Source organism: Microcaecilia unicolor, chromosome 5 (assembly GCF_901765095.1).
Source record: "Microcaecilia unicolor chromosome 5, aMicUni1.1, whole genome shotgun sequence".
Lineage (NCBI taxonomy): Eukaryota > Metazoa > Chordata > Amphibia > Gymnophiona > Siphonopidae > Microcaecilia > Microcaecilia unicolor.
In genome coordinates, this window is record NC_044035.1 from 84,448,048 (window position 1) to 84,460,977 (window position 12,930).

Below are 12,930 nucleotides of genomic sequence, written 5' to 3' on the forward strand. Positions count from 1 at the left end.
CATCGATGCCTACCATGCAGATTAACTTTTGCTTAAAACCTCTTTCTGCATTGTGCAGCCACAAATTTGCATGTAGACCTCTCTGTGACTGTGCGCTCACGCCCATGGAAGCTGTCTGCATTGTCCCAAGAGATCCCCAAGCCAGAGTCAGAATTACAAACCTTTCTATTTTCAGGATTTCCAGAACAAATATGCATGTAAGCCACATTGAGCCTGCAAAGAGGTGGGATCATGTGGGATACAAATGCAACAAATAATAATAATAATAATAATGTACTGCTTCTACTGAAAGCAGACGTACCTCATCATGCGCATTCACTGTGAAAATCCTGAGCAGGCTTGATTTTATATATAAGTTTTTTTTCCATATCTTTGTGTTGCTGTATGTTATGGTTTAGATGTATTTGTATATTCATATTTTTATTTATATGGATTTTATTCATGGTTTAACTCATTCTTTTACTATATTATTTAAATATGTATTAATATGCGTACTGTTAATATGATTGTGTTTATAGCCCCTGAGGCAGCCCATGTGTGGGCAAAACATAGCCTGTGTCTGGCATTGTTGGTTGAATAAATTCATCTTCATATAAATTTCTTCATCTGTTCTGCTTTTTGTGTCGCCGTCTTGGATCTTGCAGATAGACTGCCCTGTTTTCTTGGACTTTTCTCCATGCCATGACAGCAAGCAAACAGCACATGGCTGATCACCACTAGAAGTTGGTGAAAACCCTGACTCTTTGTTGTTAGTTTGCTTTATTACTTTTTATGTGCTTTATTTTCTTTTGTAAACAACCTTGATATACTTTTCACAGAAAGGTCTTGTCTATAGGCACTAACATGTTAAATCCAGCAAATATAACTATTTCCAACTCAAGGCTCACATCTTTATAAAATGGCATTTATCACTCAGGAAGTCTTTCAGCAGGACACCAAGCAAATACATACACACCCACTTAGAAAAGTACAATGAAAAAGATGCATGCAGTTTCACTAAAATGGCGCTTTGAAGGAAGGACCAGAGCATTGCAGAAGAACTGAACTTACTCTGTATGGCACTTAAAGTGGCTGCAGGCTTTAAAGCTCTGTTTACTGGAGGAGACTGTCCAGCATATATAGTTGCATCACTCTTAAGGACTTGATCGGAGATTACGTTAGACAAGGTGGTATTTTTAGGCATGGAAAAACAGGGCAATATGTTCTCGTCAACCTGCTCAGATGCCTTCAAATGCCCTTTAACGTCCATCTGATCACGGGCTAAATCTTGCTTCCTGAGCTGATCTTCAAAGTAGTCGAACTGTTGCGTTTCAATTTGCTGCTGCCGCATCTGTGCAATTCGCTTCTTTTCTTCTTCGATCATTTGCTGTTGCTCAAATTTCTTTAGGTATTCAGCCTGCAGTTTGTTCTAGAAAAGTTTGGAAGAGGAGAGGTTCATAAAACACAAATCACATCAGACAGCGTCTAACCTATAGATAAACTGGCCATTTTATTGGTGGCTAATTGAAGATCGGTATAGATCTCATTAGGAAAGTCAGTAAAAATGCACATTTTAAAGTGAATATAAGAACATAAGAATAGCCATACTGGGTCCGACCAATGGTCCATATAGCCCAGTATCCAGTTTCCAACAGTGGCCAATCCAGGTCACAAGTACCTGGCAGAAACCCAAATAGTAGCAACAAGTGACTGATGTACTTTGTATTTCAAATTACTATGTAAGCCGCATTGAGCCTGCATTGTGTGGGAAAGCGCGGGGTACAAATCTAATTAATAATAATCTCTCTATATAAAACGCACCTCCAACGTTCCATGAAGCCTCTTTTAGCCAAAAGTGAAGGGGGTGAGATCCCATTGTGTCTGCCCCGCCCACGCGTCAAACGTGATGACGTCGAGGGCGGAGCAATGACACTCAACCAATCGCATCGCTCGGCAGCGAAGCGTCAGGGAAGGAGGCGGCGCTCTCGGCGTCTAGCCTTCCCTTCGCTGTGTTCCGCCTTCTTCTGACGTCAAGGACAGCGAAGCGTCAGGGAAGGAGGCGGCGCTCTCGGCGTCTAGCCTTCCCTTCGCTGTGTTCCGCCTTCTTCTGATGTCAAGGATGACGTCAAAAGAAGGCGGAACACAGCGAAGGGAAACCTAGACGTCGGGAGCGCCGCCTCCTTCCCTGACGCTTCGCTGCCGGAACCGCCACGGAGGTACATTTTAAAAGAAGAAAAAAAAAAAAACCCGATGCATGGATGCGAAGGGGGGGGGGGCATGGATGCGAAGGGGGGGAGGAGAAGAGGGCGGGCCAGGCTGGGACATGGGAGAGAGAGGAGCATGGATGCGAGGGGGGGGTCATGGAAGGGAGAGAGGGGACTTGCTGGAAAAGGATGAATGGAGGCGGCAGGGGACAGAGGAGCATGGATTGCAGGGCAGGCCTCAGGCAGAGAGGGGAAATGCTGGATAGGGATGAATGGAGGGGGCAGGTGACAGAGTAACATGGATGGCCATGGATTGGGACGGCAGGGCTCAGGGAAAGGGGAATTGCTGGATAGGGATGAATGGAGGGGACAGATGGGCATGGATGGATATGGATTGCAGGGCAGGCCTCAGGCAGAGAGGGGAAATGCTGGATAGGGATGAATGGAGGGGGCAGGTGACAGAGTAACATGGATGGCCATGGATTGGGACGGCAGGGCTCAGGGAAAGGGGAATTGCTGGATAGGGATGAATGGAGGGGACAGATGGGCATGGATGGATATGGATTGCAGGGCAGGCCTCAGGCAGAGAGGGGAAATGCTGGATAGGGATGAATGGAGGGGGCAGGTGACAGAGTAACATGGATGGCCATGGATTGGGACGGCAGGGCTCAGGGAAAGGGGAATTGCTGGAGAGGGATGAATGGAGGGGACAGATGGGCATGGATGGATATGGATTGCAGGGCAGGCCTCAGGCAGAGAGGGGAAATGCTGGATAGGGATGAATGGAGGGGGCAGGTGACAGAGTAACATGGATGGCCATGGATTGGGACGGCAGGGCTCAGGGAAAGGGGAATTGCTGGATAGGGATGAATGGAGGGGACAGATGGGCATGGATGGATATCGATTGCAGGGCAGGCCTCAGGCAGAGAGGGGAAATGCTGGAAAGGGATGAATGGAGGGGGCAGGAGACAGAGTAACATGGATGGCCATGGATTGGGAGGGCAGGGCTCAGGGAAAGGGGAATTGCTGGATAGGGATGAATGAAGGGGACAGATGGGCATGGATGGATATGGATTGCAGGACAGGCCTCAGGCACAGAGGGGAAATGCTGGAAAGGGATGAATGGAGGGGGCAGGGGACAGAGGAGCATGGATTGCAGGGCAGGCCTCAGGCAGAGAGGGGAATGCTGGATAGGGATGAATGGAGGGGGCAGGTGACAGAGTAACATGGATGGCCATGGATTGGGACGGCAGGGATCAGGGAAAGGGGAATTGCTGGATACGGATGAATGGAGGGGACAGATGGGCATGGATGTATATGGTTTGCAGGGCAGGCCTCAGGCACAGAGGGGAAATGCTGGAAAGGGATGAATGGAGGGGGCAGGGGACAGAGTAACATGGATGGCCATGGATTGGGAGGGCAGGGCTCAGGGAAAGGGGAATTGCTGGATAGGGATGAATGAAGGGGACAGATGGGCATGGATGGATATGGATTGCAGGACAGGCCTCAGGCAGAGAGGGGAAATGCTGGAAAGGGATGAATGGAGGGGGCAGGGGACAGAGGAGCATGGATTGCAGGGCAGGCCTCAGGCAGACAGGGGAAATGCTGGATAGGGATGAATGGAGGGGGCAGGTGACAGAGTAACATGGATGGCCATGGATTGGGACGGCAGAGCTCAGGGAAAGGGGAATTGCTGGATAGGGATGAATGGAGGGGACAGATGGCCATGGATGGATATGGATTGCAGGGCAGGCCTCAGGCAAAGAGGGGAAATGCTGGAAAGGGATGAATGGACGGGGCAGGGGACAGAGGAGCATGGATGGCCACACACACACACTCTCTATCACACTGTGTCTCACATACACACTTGCACACACTCTCATTCTCACACACACACTCTCTCACAAACACACTCACACCCAGACTCACTCTCTCTCTCACACACTCACTCTTTCACTCTGACTCTCAAACAGTCACTCTCACATACACTCTCCCAAACATACATACTCCGAAGAAAACCTTGCTAGCGCCTGTTTCATTTGTGTCAGAAACGGGCCTTTTTTACTAGTAATAATAATAATAATTGCAGATCACAGAAAGCTCTGCAACTGTTGCACATTAAGGATGAAAAAGCTTTTCTACAGCCAATAGTCTACAGTGCAGTAGATAGAGGATGCTTCAAACAAAGGTTCTGATCCTGGCAAGACTAACACTACATTTTATTCTTTTGAGCTAAGCAGAAGGAGTAGCAGAAATAAGGGAGTGTGGATGTTTGTGGGGTTAGCATTAAATGATAGTCAGGAAATGCATGCTACTACAGTGGATGGAGCCATTTCTTCCCACAACTGGGCAACAGAAGGGAGCTGTGTTAGAAGCTATGCAATTGAAATTGTTAGATGTTAACATGGGGAATTGCCGAGTACCTGCTAAATAGGGACGTGTGGGGTGGTTTCTATACTAGACTGTAAGCAGAACAGAAGCTAAAAGAGAAAGTGGTTCTCAACGAACTGCAAAAGCGGTGAGAGTAGAGATGAAATAATAGGGGATGGGAACAGGAGTGAGTGGAGAACGTGTGATGGGGGATGGTAAAAATATGGCTTGGAAGGAAGGATACATAGCTGTTCCAAAGGATGCAGGATAGATGCTGTAAATATTACTCTGAGCATGGCGATCTTGTTTGATTAGAGCTGTGTTATACACTTGCTGATCAAAATGCAGAATTGAATCAGTGATATTCTGCCATCACTGATTCAATTCTGCATTTTGATCAGCAAGTGTTGGTTGGGAGGCGGGGATAGTGCTGGGCAGACTTATACGGTCTGTACCCTGAAAAGGACAGGTACAAATCAAGGTACGGTATACACAAAAAGTAGCACATATGAGTTCATCTTGTTGGGCAGACTGGATGGACCATGCAGGTCTCTTTCTGCCGTCATCTACTATGTTACTATGTAGTGATATTCTGCCAGGTTGGACAGCAACTTATTTTTTTTTTAAAGCCAACCACCATGGCTATGGCTGAATTACGAGTACATCTGGATATTAAATGACAGTATTGGGACAGCAAAAAATTCAGCCTGCTATCCGGATAGTTACCCAGATTACATTTTTTGCTACCTTAACTATCCAGATAGTTATCTGTTTAGACTGAATATCACTGCTAACCGGCAACAGTCAACTCCACCCCAGCTCTGATCACAGACCACCCGGTGCTATCCAGGTACTACTGAGAGAGTGTAAGGGTATTCAGCAGTACTATCTGGACAATAACAGCAGTTATGCTGATAAATGTTTTTGAATATTAACTGAATAACTATATGATCTGATGATTGTGGGGATTCGTTTTTGAACTACTTGAGTAGCCCACAGGTCCCCAGAGTCTCTTTATCAACAGAAAGCAAGTTAATTTTCAAAGAGAAATTCTATAGCATTTGTCTTTAAAATTAAGTGATGCAAACACTATGGAAACAAAAAAACGTCCATAGACTTTGTACCTGCTTTACCACAGGTGCAAAGTACACAAGAAAAGCACATACGAGTGTTGCAAAATGAAATCATCCCTTTCTATCCCTGCTGAGAAAGAAATTTTTTCCATCTGCAGGGATTTACCGAGTAACTCCTTGTTAACTACGTGGCAAATTTGAAAGAGATTTGCCCAAAGTTCTCAAGAGATCTTCAAACACAAGATACCATATAAATAGTATATTATCATTAACATAATTATCCAGAAATATTAGAGTTTATGAGTTTTGATCCTCTGAACAATCTATACAACTTTACACTCAATAGTTATCAGTCATTCATAGAGCTGAACTGACTGGACCAGGCATATTCAGAGCTTAATTTGTACACAAAAACGGAAGTGGAACTGAGGATGGGGCCATGACGAGAACTGAACTTACCCCTACATGCACAGTACTTCATTTGTGGAATAAAAGGAAGCTGGTATGTACATATACTAGAAAAATTCAAATATTTAATTTTAAAAATGTTATTAAAGAATATGACCCACATTAGTACAAATTTTCAACCTTATCAACAAAATTTTGGACTAATCTGTGTTTTTCTCAACATTTACACATTCGTTACCATATTGTTTTCCTCAGAAATTTTGGAAAGCTGGATGGCATGAAGCAGTAGTGCCCTGCAATGGCAAAAGGAAGCAAGGGTATTTTTTACTGAAGCACTTTCATCCCCATACTGTTGTAGCCCAACATCTTCCCTCTCTGTCCTCTCCACCCCTAACACTCTTGTAGCCAAACATCTTCCCTCCCCCCCAACCCAACATTTGTAGCCTATCATCTCCCTGTCCACTCTTCATTCCCTACCTCAACAGTGCAGCTTCTCTCCTTTCTGGCCAACAATGGAGTTTCTTTTTTCTCTTTCCTTCCCTCCATAGTCAGCGTCTCCTTCTTATCCCTTTCTTTTCCTTTTCTCTCATAGTTGGCATCTCCTCCACCTCTCTCTCTTTCTTCTCCTCTCCCCGGTATCTCACCACTCTTTCCCACTTCATATCTAGAATTCCACTCTCTTCCCTTCGTCCACATTTCTCTTCCTCTGCAGCCAATGGTCCAATATTTATTTATTTATTTACAGCATTTATATCCCACAATTTCCCACCCACGGGCAGGCTCAATGTGGCTTACAACAGTCTGTAAAAACATACGTCTCAAGTCAGTAAACAAACAATCATTTCTCCTTCTTCCCCCCCCCCCCACCCCTTGTTCCAGCTGTTCGCCTTCTTCCCCACCCACCAATCACTGATCCAGCTTTTCTCCCACCCACCAGCCAACCAATAGTCCAGCTTTGCTCCTTCTCCCCCCCCCCCCCCCCCCCCCGGTCCAGCTTTTCTTCTCCCCACCACCCACCATTGATCTAGCTTTTCTCCTTCTCTCTCTCTCTCCCTCCAGCCAGCCAGCCCCCCACCATTGGTCCAGTTTTTCTCCTACTCCCCACCCCACCCACCATTGGTCCAGCTTTTCTCTCCCCCACCATCAGTTCTGCATTTCTTCTTCCCCCCCCACCCCACGATCAATATTCTTTTCTATTTGCTCCTTCTCTAATGCATATTGGCATCCTTCCCTTCCTCCCTCTCCCCAACCCATCCCCCATTTCTCCTCTCTACTCCAACCAGTGGTCCAATATTTCTGCTTTTCCTCCTCCCCCACCCACTGCACACATTGATCCAGCTGTTGTCCTTCTCCCTCACCCACCCATTGACCACTGATCCAGCTTTTCTCCTTTACCCCACCAACCATTAGTCCAGCTTTTACCCCCACCCACCAACCAACGGTCCATCTTTATTACTTATTTCCCTCCCCCCACCCCTGGTCCAGCTTTTCTCCTTCTCTCCACCACCCACCATTGGTCCGGCATTTTTCCTTCTCCCTCATTCTCTACAGCAAGCCCCCCCCCCCCCCACTGGTCCAGTTTTCCTCCTTCTTCCCACTCCACCCACCCACCATTGGTCCAGCTTTTCTTCCTCCCCCCCCCTCACCATCAGTCCTGCATTTCTTCTTTTTCCCTCTCCCCCTTCCCCCATCATCAGGCTTCCTTCCTTTTTGCTCCTTCGCTAATGTGCAATGGCATCCTTCCCTCCCTCCCTTGTGCCCCCCCCCCCCCATTCAAAGCTGTCTTCTTGTTTTAGAGGTTGCCAGCAGCGAGCAGTGATTCACAACAATAAAGTAGTGGCCCAAACAATACATGAACTGCCTAAATATAAGCTGAAGAAAACCAGGTCTTTACCCTAGAATTAAAAATAATCCTAGATGTTAGGAAAGTTAGTGCCATACACGAGAAGACCCAAATCAAGAGGCTACTTGCGTGATGAGAGGCACACAAAGAAAGCTTCATGAAATGAGTTCAGATTTTGAGGGAAAGAACTAGATAAGAACAAAATCCTAAATAAGCTGCAAACTTACCTTGCCTTGGATATGTTCCTGGTATTCCATTTCGTACTTCTTTAAAAGAGCTTTCTTTAATTCATCTGTTCGGGGAAACGCCACATCCTTCAATTTCTTTAAATAAAATATGTCAGTTAAGCTTTTGGGAGGGACAGTATGATGTGAAAACTATGATTTTTGTAATTTTCTAGGATTTTTACTGTTTTTAAAACTTCTACAACTTTTCAGTCAGAACATTCAGATAAGTGCTATTGTACACATGATTTTTTGACTGACAAATAAATAAGTGTATTTTGACATTTATATCTTACATTTCCCCATACAATGTTTAAGTTCAACGTGGCTTGAAGATACAAATCTTTACAGAAATACACACTGTATAGTACAGCTGACTGCAATTGACAATTATAGTTGACTGCAATAAATAAAATTAAGCATAATGTATTTTACAAATAAAGCTTATAAGTCAAAACAGAAAAACATGTGAATTGTTTTTCAAAATGTTTCAGAATGATTTATGCTGCAGGGAGCCAGCAATAAAACCAACTCTTGCAGTAAAGGCACTGAAAACACCCTTTAACCCTTAAGTACTATATTTCAACTCAGGGCTCTTCATCTTGGAGAAAAGATGGCTGAGGGGAGATATAATAGAGGTCTATAAAATAATGAGTGGAGTGGAACGGGGAGACGTGAAGCGTCTGTTTACGCTTTCCAAAAATACTAGGACTAGGGGGCATGCAATGAAGCTACAAAGTAGTAAATTTAAAACGAAATGGAGAAAATGTTTCTTCACTCAACGTGTAATTAAACTCTGGAATTCGTTGGCAGAGAATATGGTAAAGGCAGTTAGCTTAGCGGAGTTTAAAAAAGGTTTGGAAAAGTCCATAGACCATTATTAAATTGGACGGGGAAAATCCACTATTTCTGGGATAAGCTGCATAAAATGTTTTGTACTTTTTTGGGGATCATGCCAGGTATTTGTGGCCTGGATTGGCCACTGTTGGAAACAGGATGCTGGGCTTGATGGACCTTTGGTCTGTCCCAGTATGGCAATACTTACGTACTTATGAGTACTATGCACCCCAATCTCCTATTTCTAGCACCCAGTGAAACAAAAGGATGTGAGCATTGATGATCATGTCAAATGCGTGTTAGCTGATTACCATATAGTACACACGTTGTGTGTGTGTGTGTGAGAGACACTACCAGTTGCCCGAACGTAATGCTAATGTGAATGCAAATGACCTAAATGCAAGTGGTCTCAGCAGGACTTTAATAATGACAGAACTATTACCTATGAGGTATAAGATAACAAAAGATAAATACATCTAAGGCTATTAACATTAACTTACGCCGCTTGGGCCCTAACCCACTGAACCGCACCCCCCCAAATTACCACAAAGGTATTTGGGACCTACTCTCTCAAAACACATTAACACAACCTTTCAGACCAAACCCCATCTGCCTGCCCTACCCTTAAAACATCAAGCAGGCCTCCTTTGCCTGACCCTCATTCCCCCCTAAAAACTAACAAGGTCCTCCAGCCCCTCCCAGCCCAAAACATTAGATCTTTCCAGGTCTGAACCCACCTGATCCCCACCGACACCTATGAGTTTTTCCATGTCTTCAATCTCCATGCATTAAGGGGACATTTTTAAACTGGGCAATAGACACTCTGGGGTAGCATGGTATGAGCCTAGTCTTTAAAGGAACCAAGGCATCTTTCGAGTCCGAACTTCCTCCACCCCTCTGAATATGGGGCCTACAAGACATAAAAATTGCACCTCTTCACCCTCAAATCTAGACTCCACTCACCCCTCCAAAAGATCTTCAGGATCATCACTGGGAGGAAGTATCTGGCTTCCTTTCTGGGAGGAATGGTGCCACAGTCAAAAATGACGATGCCAATACTGGCTCAAAGACCCAACATTTTTATTTCACAGAAATGGGGGAGGGGTAACAGAAGGCCCTTGTAACATTGGAGGGTGGGGGGATTTAGAATGATCAGCCTGAATGCCCTTTCATACTGGGGGGGGGGAGGAGGGGGAGAAGGGTAGGAAGGGGAAAGGTTAAAGTTTCTTCATGCTTCTCTCAAAGGGAAGGGTGCAGCAGGGTTGATTTTTCTACATTAATTGGCTCAAAGCAAAATGGGCCAGATAAAGGCAAATCTGAGCTACCTAACAGAGAGCCACATTACAATGGCCATACTCTCGCTAATGCATCCATGCTTCTTCATGCTCCATTTTACATTTTTAAAACATCAGGTCTTAGAGCCAGATGTAATGTTAGTGTCAAAACTGGCAAACAAGTTGATATGCTCGTTTTAACACAGCCTAGAAGCTTAGCATATAGATCCCCAAAGCCTGTTTAGTACAGTCAGCCATTTATTCAAATGAGAATCACTTTTTGCTTACAGGTGAACTTAAAACCTGTGGAGGGGAATTTTTGATATGATGTCTAAATCCGATTTTGGACGTTTTGCTGAAAATATCCAAAAATCAAGCAGCGAACATAGTGATTTTCGAACTTGAAAAACATCTTTGTTTCAAAAATGGCCATTTGCTAGATGTTTTTGTGCTTAGTATGTCTATCTTTTTGGACCATTTTCGAAAAAGATAAAAAATGTCCAAGAGAAAAAATGCACAAAACAAGCCATTGGGATGTATGGGGGGAGGGGGAGGCCAGCATTCTTAGCAGACTAGCCATATAGACATCTCAGCAGAGCAGTGGGGGTACCCTAGGAGGCACTGCACATCAAATAAAAGGTCCCAGGTACCCCCTTATATTATATGGTGAGCCCTCCAAAACACACCAAAAACCTACTGTACCCAGCTGTACACCACTACAATAGCGCTTACGGTGTCACATATATGTGGGTACAGTAGGTTTTGGTGGGGTTTTTTGAGAGCTCACACTTTCCACTACAACTGTAACAGTTAGAGTGGGATATGGGCCTGGGTCCCCTTCACTATAGTGCACTACACCAACCACTAGGCTACTCCAGCTACTCCAGGGACCTGCTTGCTGCTCTAATAGGACTGGTCATAACATCTGACGCTGTCATAGAAGCTGGTATGTACCGTTTCTTTCACATCTTTGGAGAACGGGAGGGGGTCAGTGACCACTGGAGGATTAAGGGAGGAGTCACGCCTTAATTTCTTCAGTGGTCATTTAGGGCACCGTTTTGTGACTCCGTCGTGATTGAAACAGGTCTAGATCAAAGTGTTAACGTTTTAGCCCTGTTCTATTGATCTTCTCATTTCTACATGCTATTGTTTTATCATTTTGCTTTATGTTATAGTGTGACTTCTTGGCTGACATCCCTGTACTACCATTCACCGGCTAACAATTTTCCACTGTCAACTAGACTGGAATATCTCCGATTCTTGAGGCAGGCACTTGCCGCGCCACAACGCAAGACCGTGTCGAGTCCATTCAGTCGTCTTGATATTTTGGACTTATTAGCCTTTGTATCTTACACATTTTTAGTATTATCAATAGTAGTGGTAGTAATCAATAAATTGTTTCCCCTGGTTGGAATTACATTGGTCTCCCCCAATTATTTTTCTTTGTTCTTTGGGGGCAGTCTTCTTTTTTTCACAGACAGTAGCAGAAACACAGCAAATAAGCAGGGGTCAAAGGATATCGTATCAGGAAATCAGGATCCAAAACAGTAGAACTTGGTGGTATCAGAAAATAAAAAAATACATGCTAGAGCAGTGGAGGGCCAAGCTCTGGCAAAGGAAGCAGGTGAGGTTTAAAAAAAACCCCAAAACTATCTGCAATTTCATAAAAGGGTTAAATCTTAGTTGTTTCTAGCACAGAAAAGTCTTTGTTAGTGGTAAATCTGGAGCTTTTTGGCTAGAGAGTGAGGCGGGTAAAGGGGTTGGATTTTTATGGTTTTGTTGTATCAAGTTTTATATCACTTTTTTACTGTTTGTATTTTTGCTTTATCTTATTTTGTACCACACTTTTGAGTGATTTTACATTAAGTTGTGTAATCAAGTGCAACTGGCAGAAGGAAGTGAAATGAAATATATATTAGGACAGAAACAACAAAGGTGGCCCCTCAAAAGGAAGTGAGAATAAGGCAGATAGAAGTGAAGTGATCCATACCGACACCTGCTGGTGGAAGGGTGGACGTTCACTCTGTCAAGAACTCTTCCTGGAAATTAAGCCAGCTGCAGGCTGGCAGCAGAACCTCACAAATACACTGAATAATACTTATTCACTGGCAGCCTAAGCCTGTCATATGTCATTCAGTGGCTGTATCTCCCAGGATTCTGTCATATAATAATGAAATACTGATGAATGGGAACATACTTTCAAAATGCAGCCATCTTGTGTTTAGCCGGTTCTTTTTTTTAGTAGATTATCTTAATGTAATTTTTTACACCTTCCCTTCCATTCAGTGCCTAAGACTTGCAAATAAACAAGACCAACCCATTTTCATCCCTAATTTATAGAAAACATATTTTGAACTAAAAAGACTGTTTAAAAAAATCCCAAACACATTTAGGGGAAAAAAAAAAAAAAGGTTAAAATCCTCCTAAATTGGCAAACATTTGCCCCCAGGGCTCAACAAAACCCAGGTCACCTGGCACCTAGAAATTGGGCATTGGTGTTTGGGATTTCATAGCCCACAAATTTTGGTTTTGTACCCTTACCTCAAACGGTGCATTTCCCACTCTTGCACTGCAGTACGCCTGAGCTCTCTGTAAGCTTCAAACATGCAGTGCAGGAAGTCTCAGTTTTTAAGTCTCATGGGACTTGAAACTGCCAATATCAACCTGCTTCCAGTCTCTCATGGTTCAAGCTTACAGAGAGCCGAATGGTAGCAGGTT

At 44.3% G+C, this 12,930-nt stretch overlaps 1 protein-coding gene across 4 annotated transcripts in view; it reads right to left on the reverse strand.

Moving 5' to 3' along the window:
- STAMBPL1 (STAM binding protein like 1) overlaps positions 1–12,930 on the reverse strand; it is a 117,000-nt gene that overhangs the window by 37,873 nt on the left and 66,197 nt on the right. For all 4 annotated transcript variants that reach the window (XM_030203064.1, XM_030203066.1, XM_030203065.1 and 1 more), the window contains 2 exons: positions 8,105–8,200; positions 1,051–1,408 (listed from right to left, as the gene is read on the reverse strand). In XM_030203064.1, the coding sequence (XP_030058924.1) occupies positions 1,051–1,408; positions 8,105–8,200 (454 nt within the window). The remainder of the gene's footprint in view (positions 1–1,050; positions 1,409–8,104; positions 8,201–12,930) is intronic.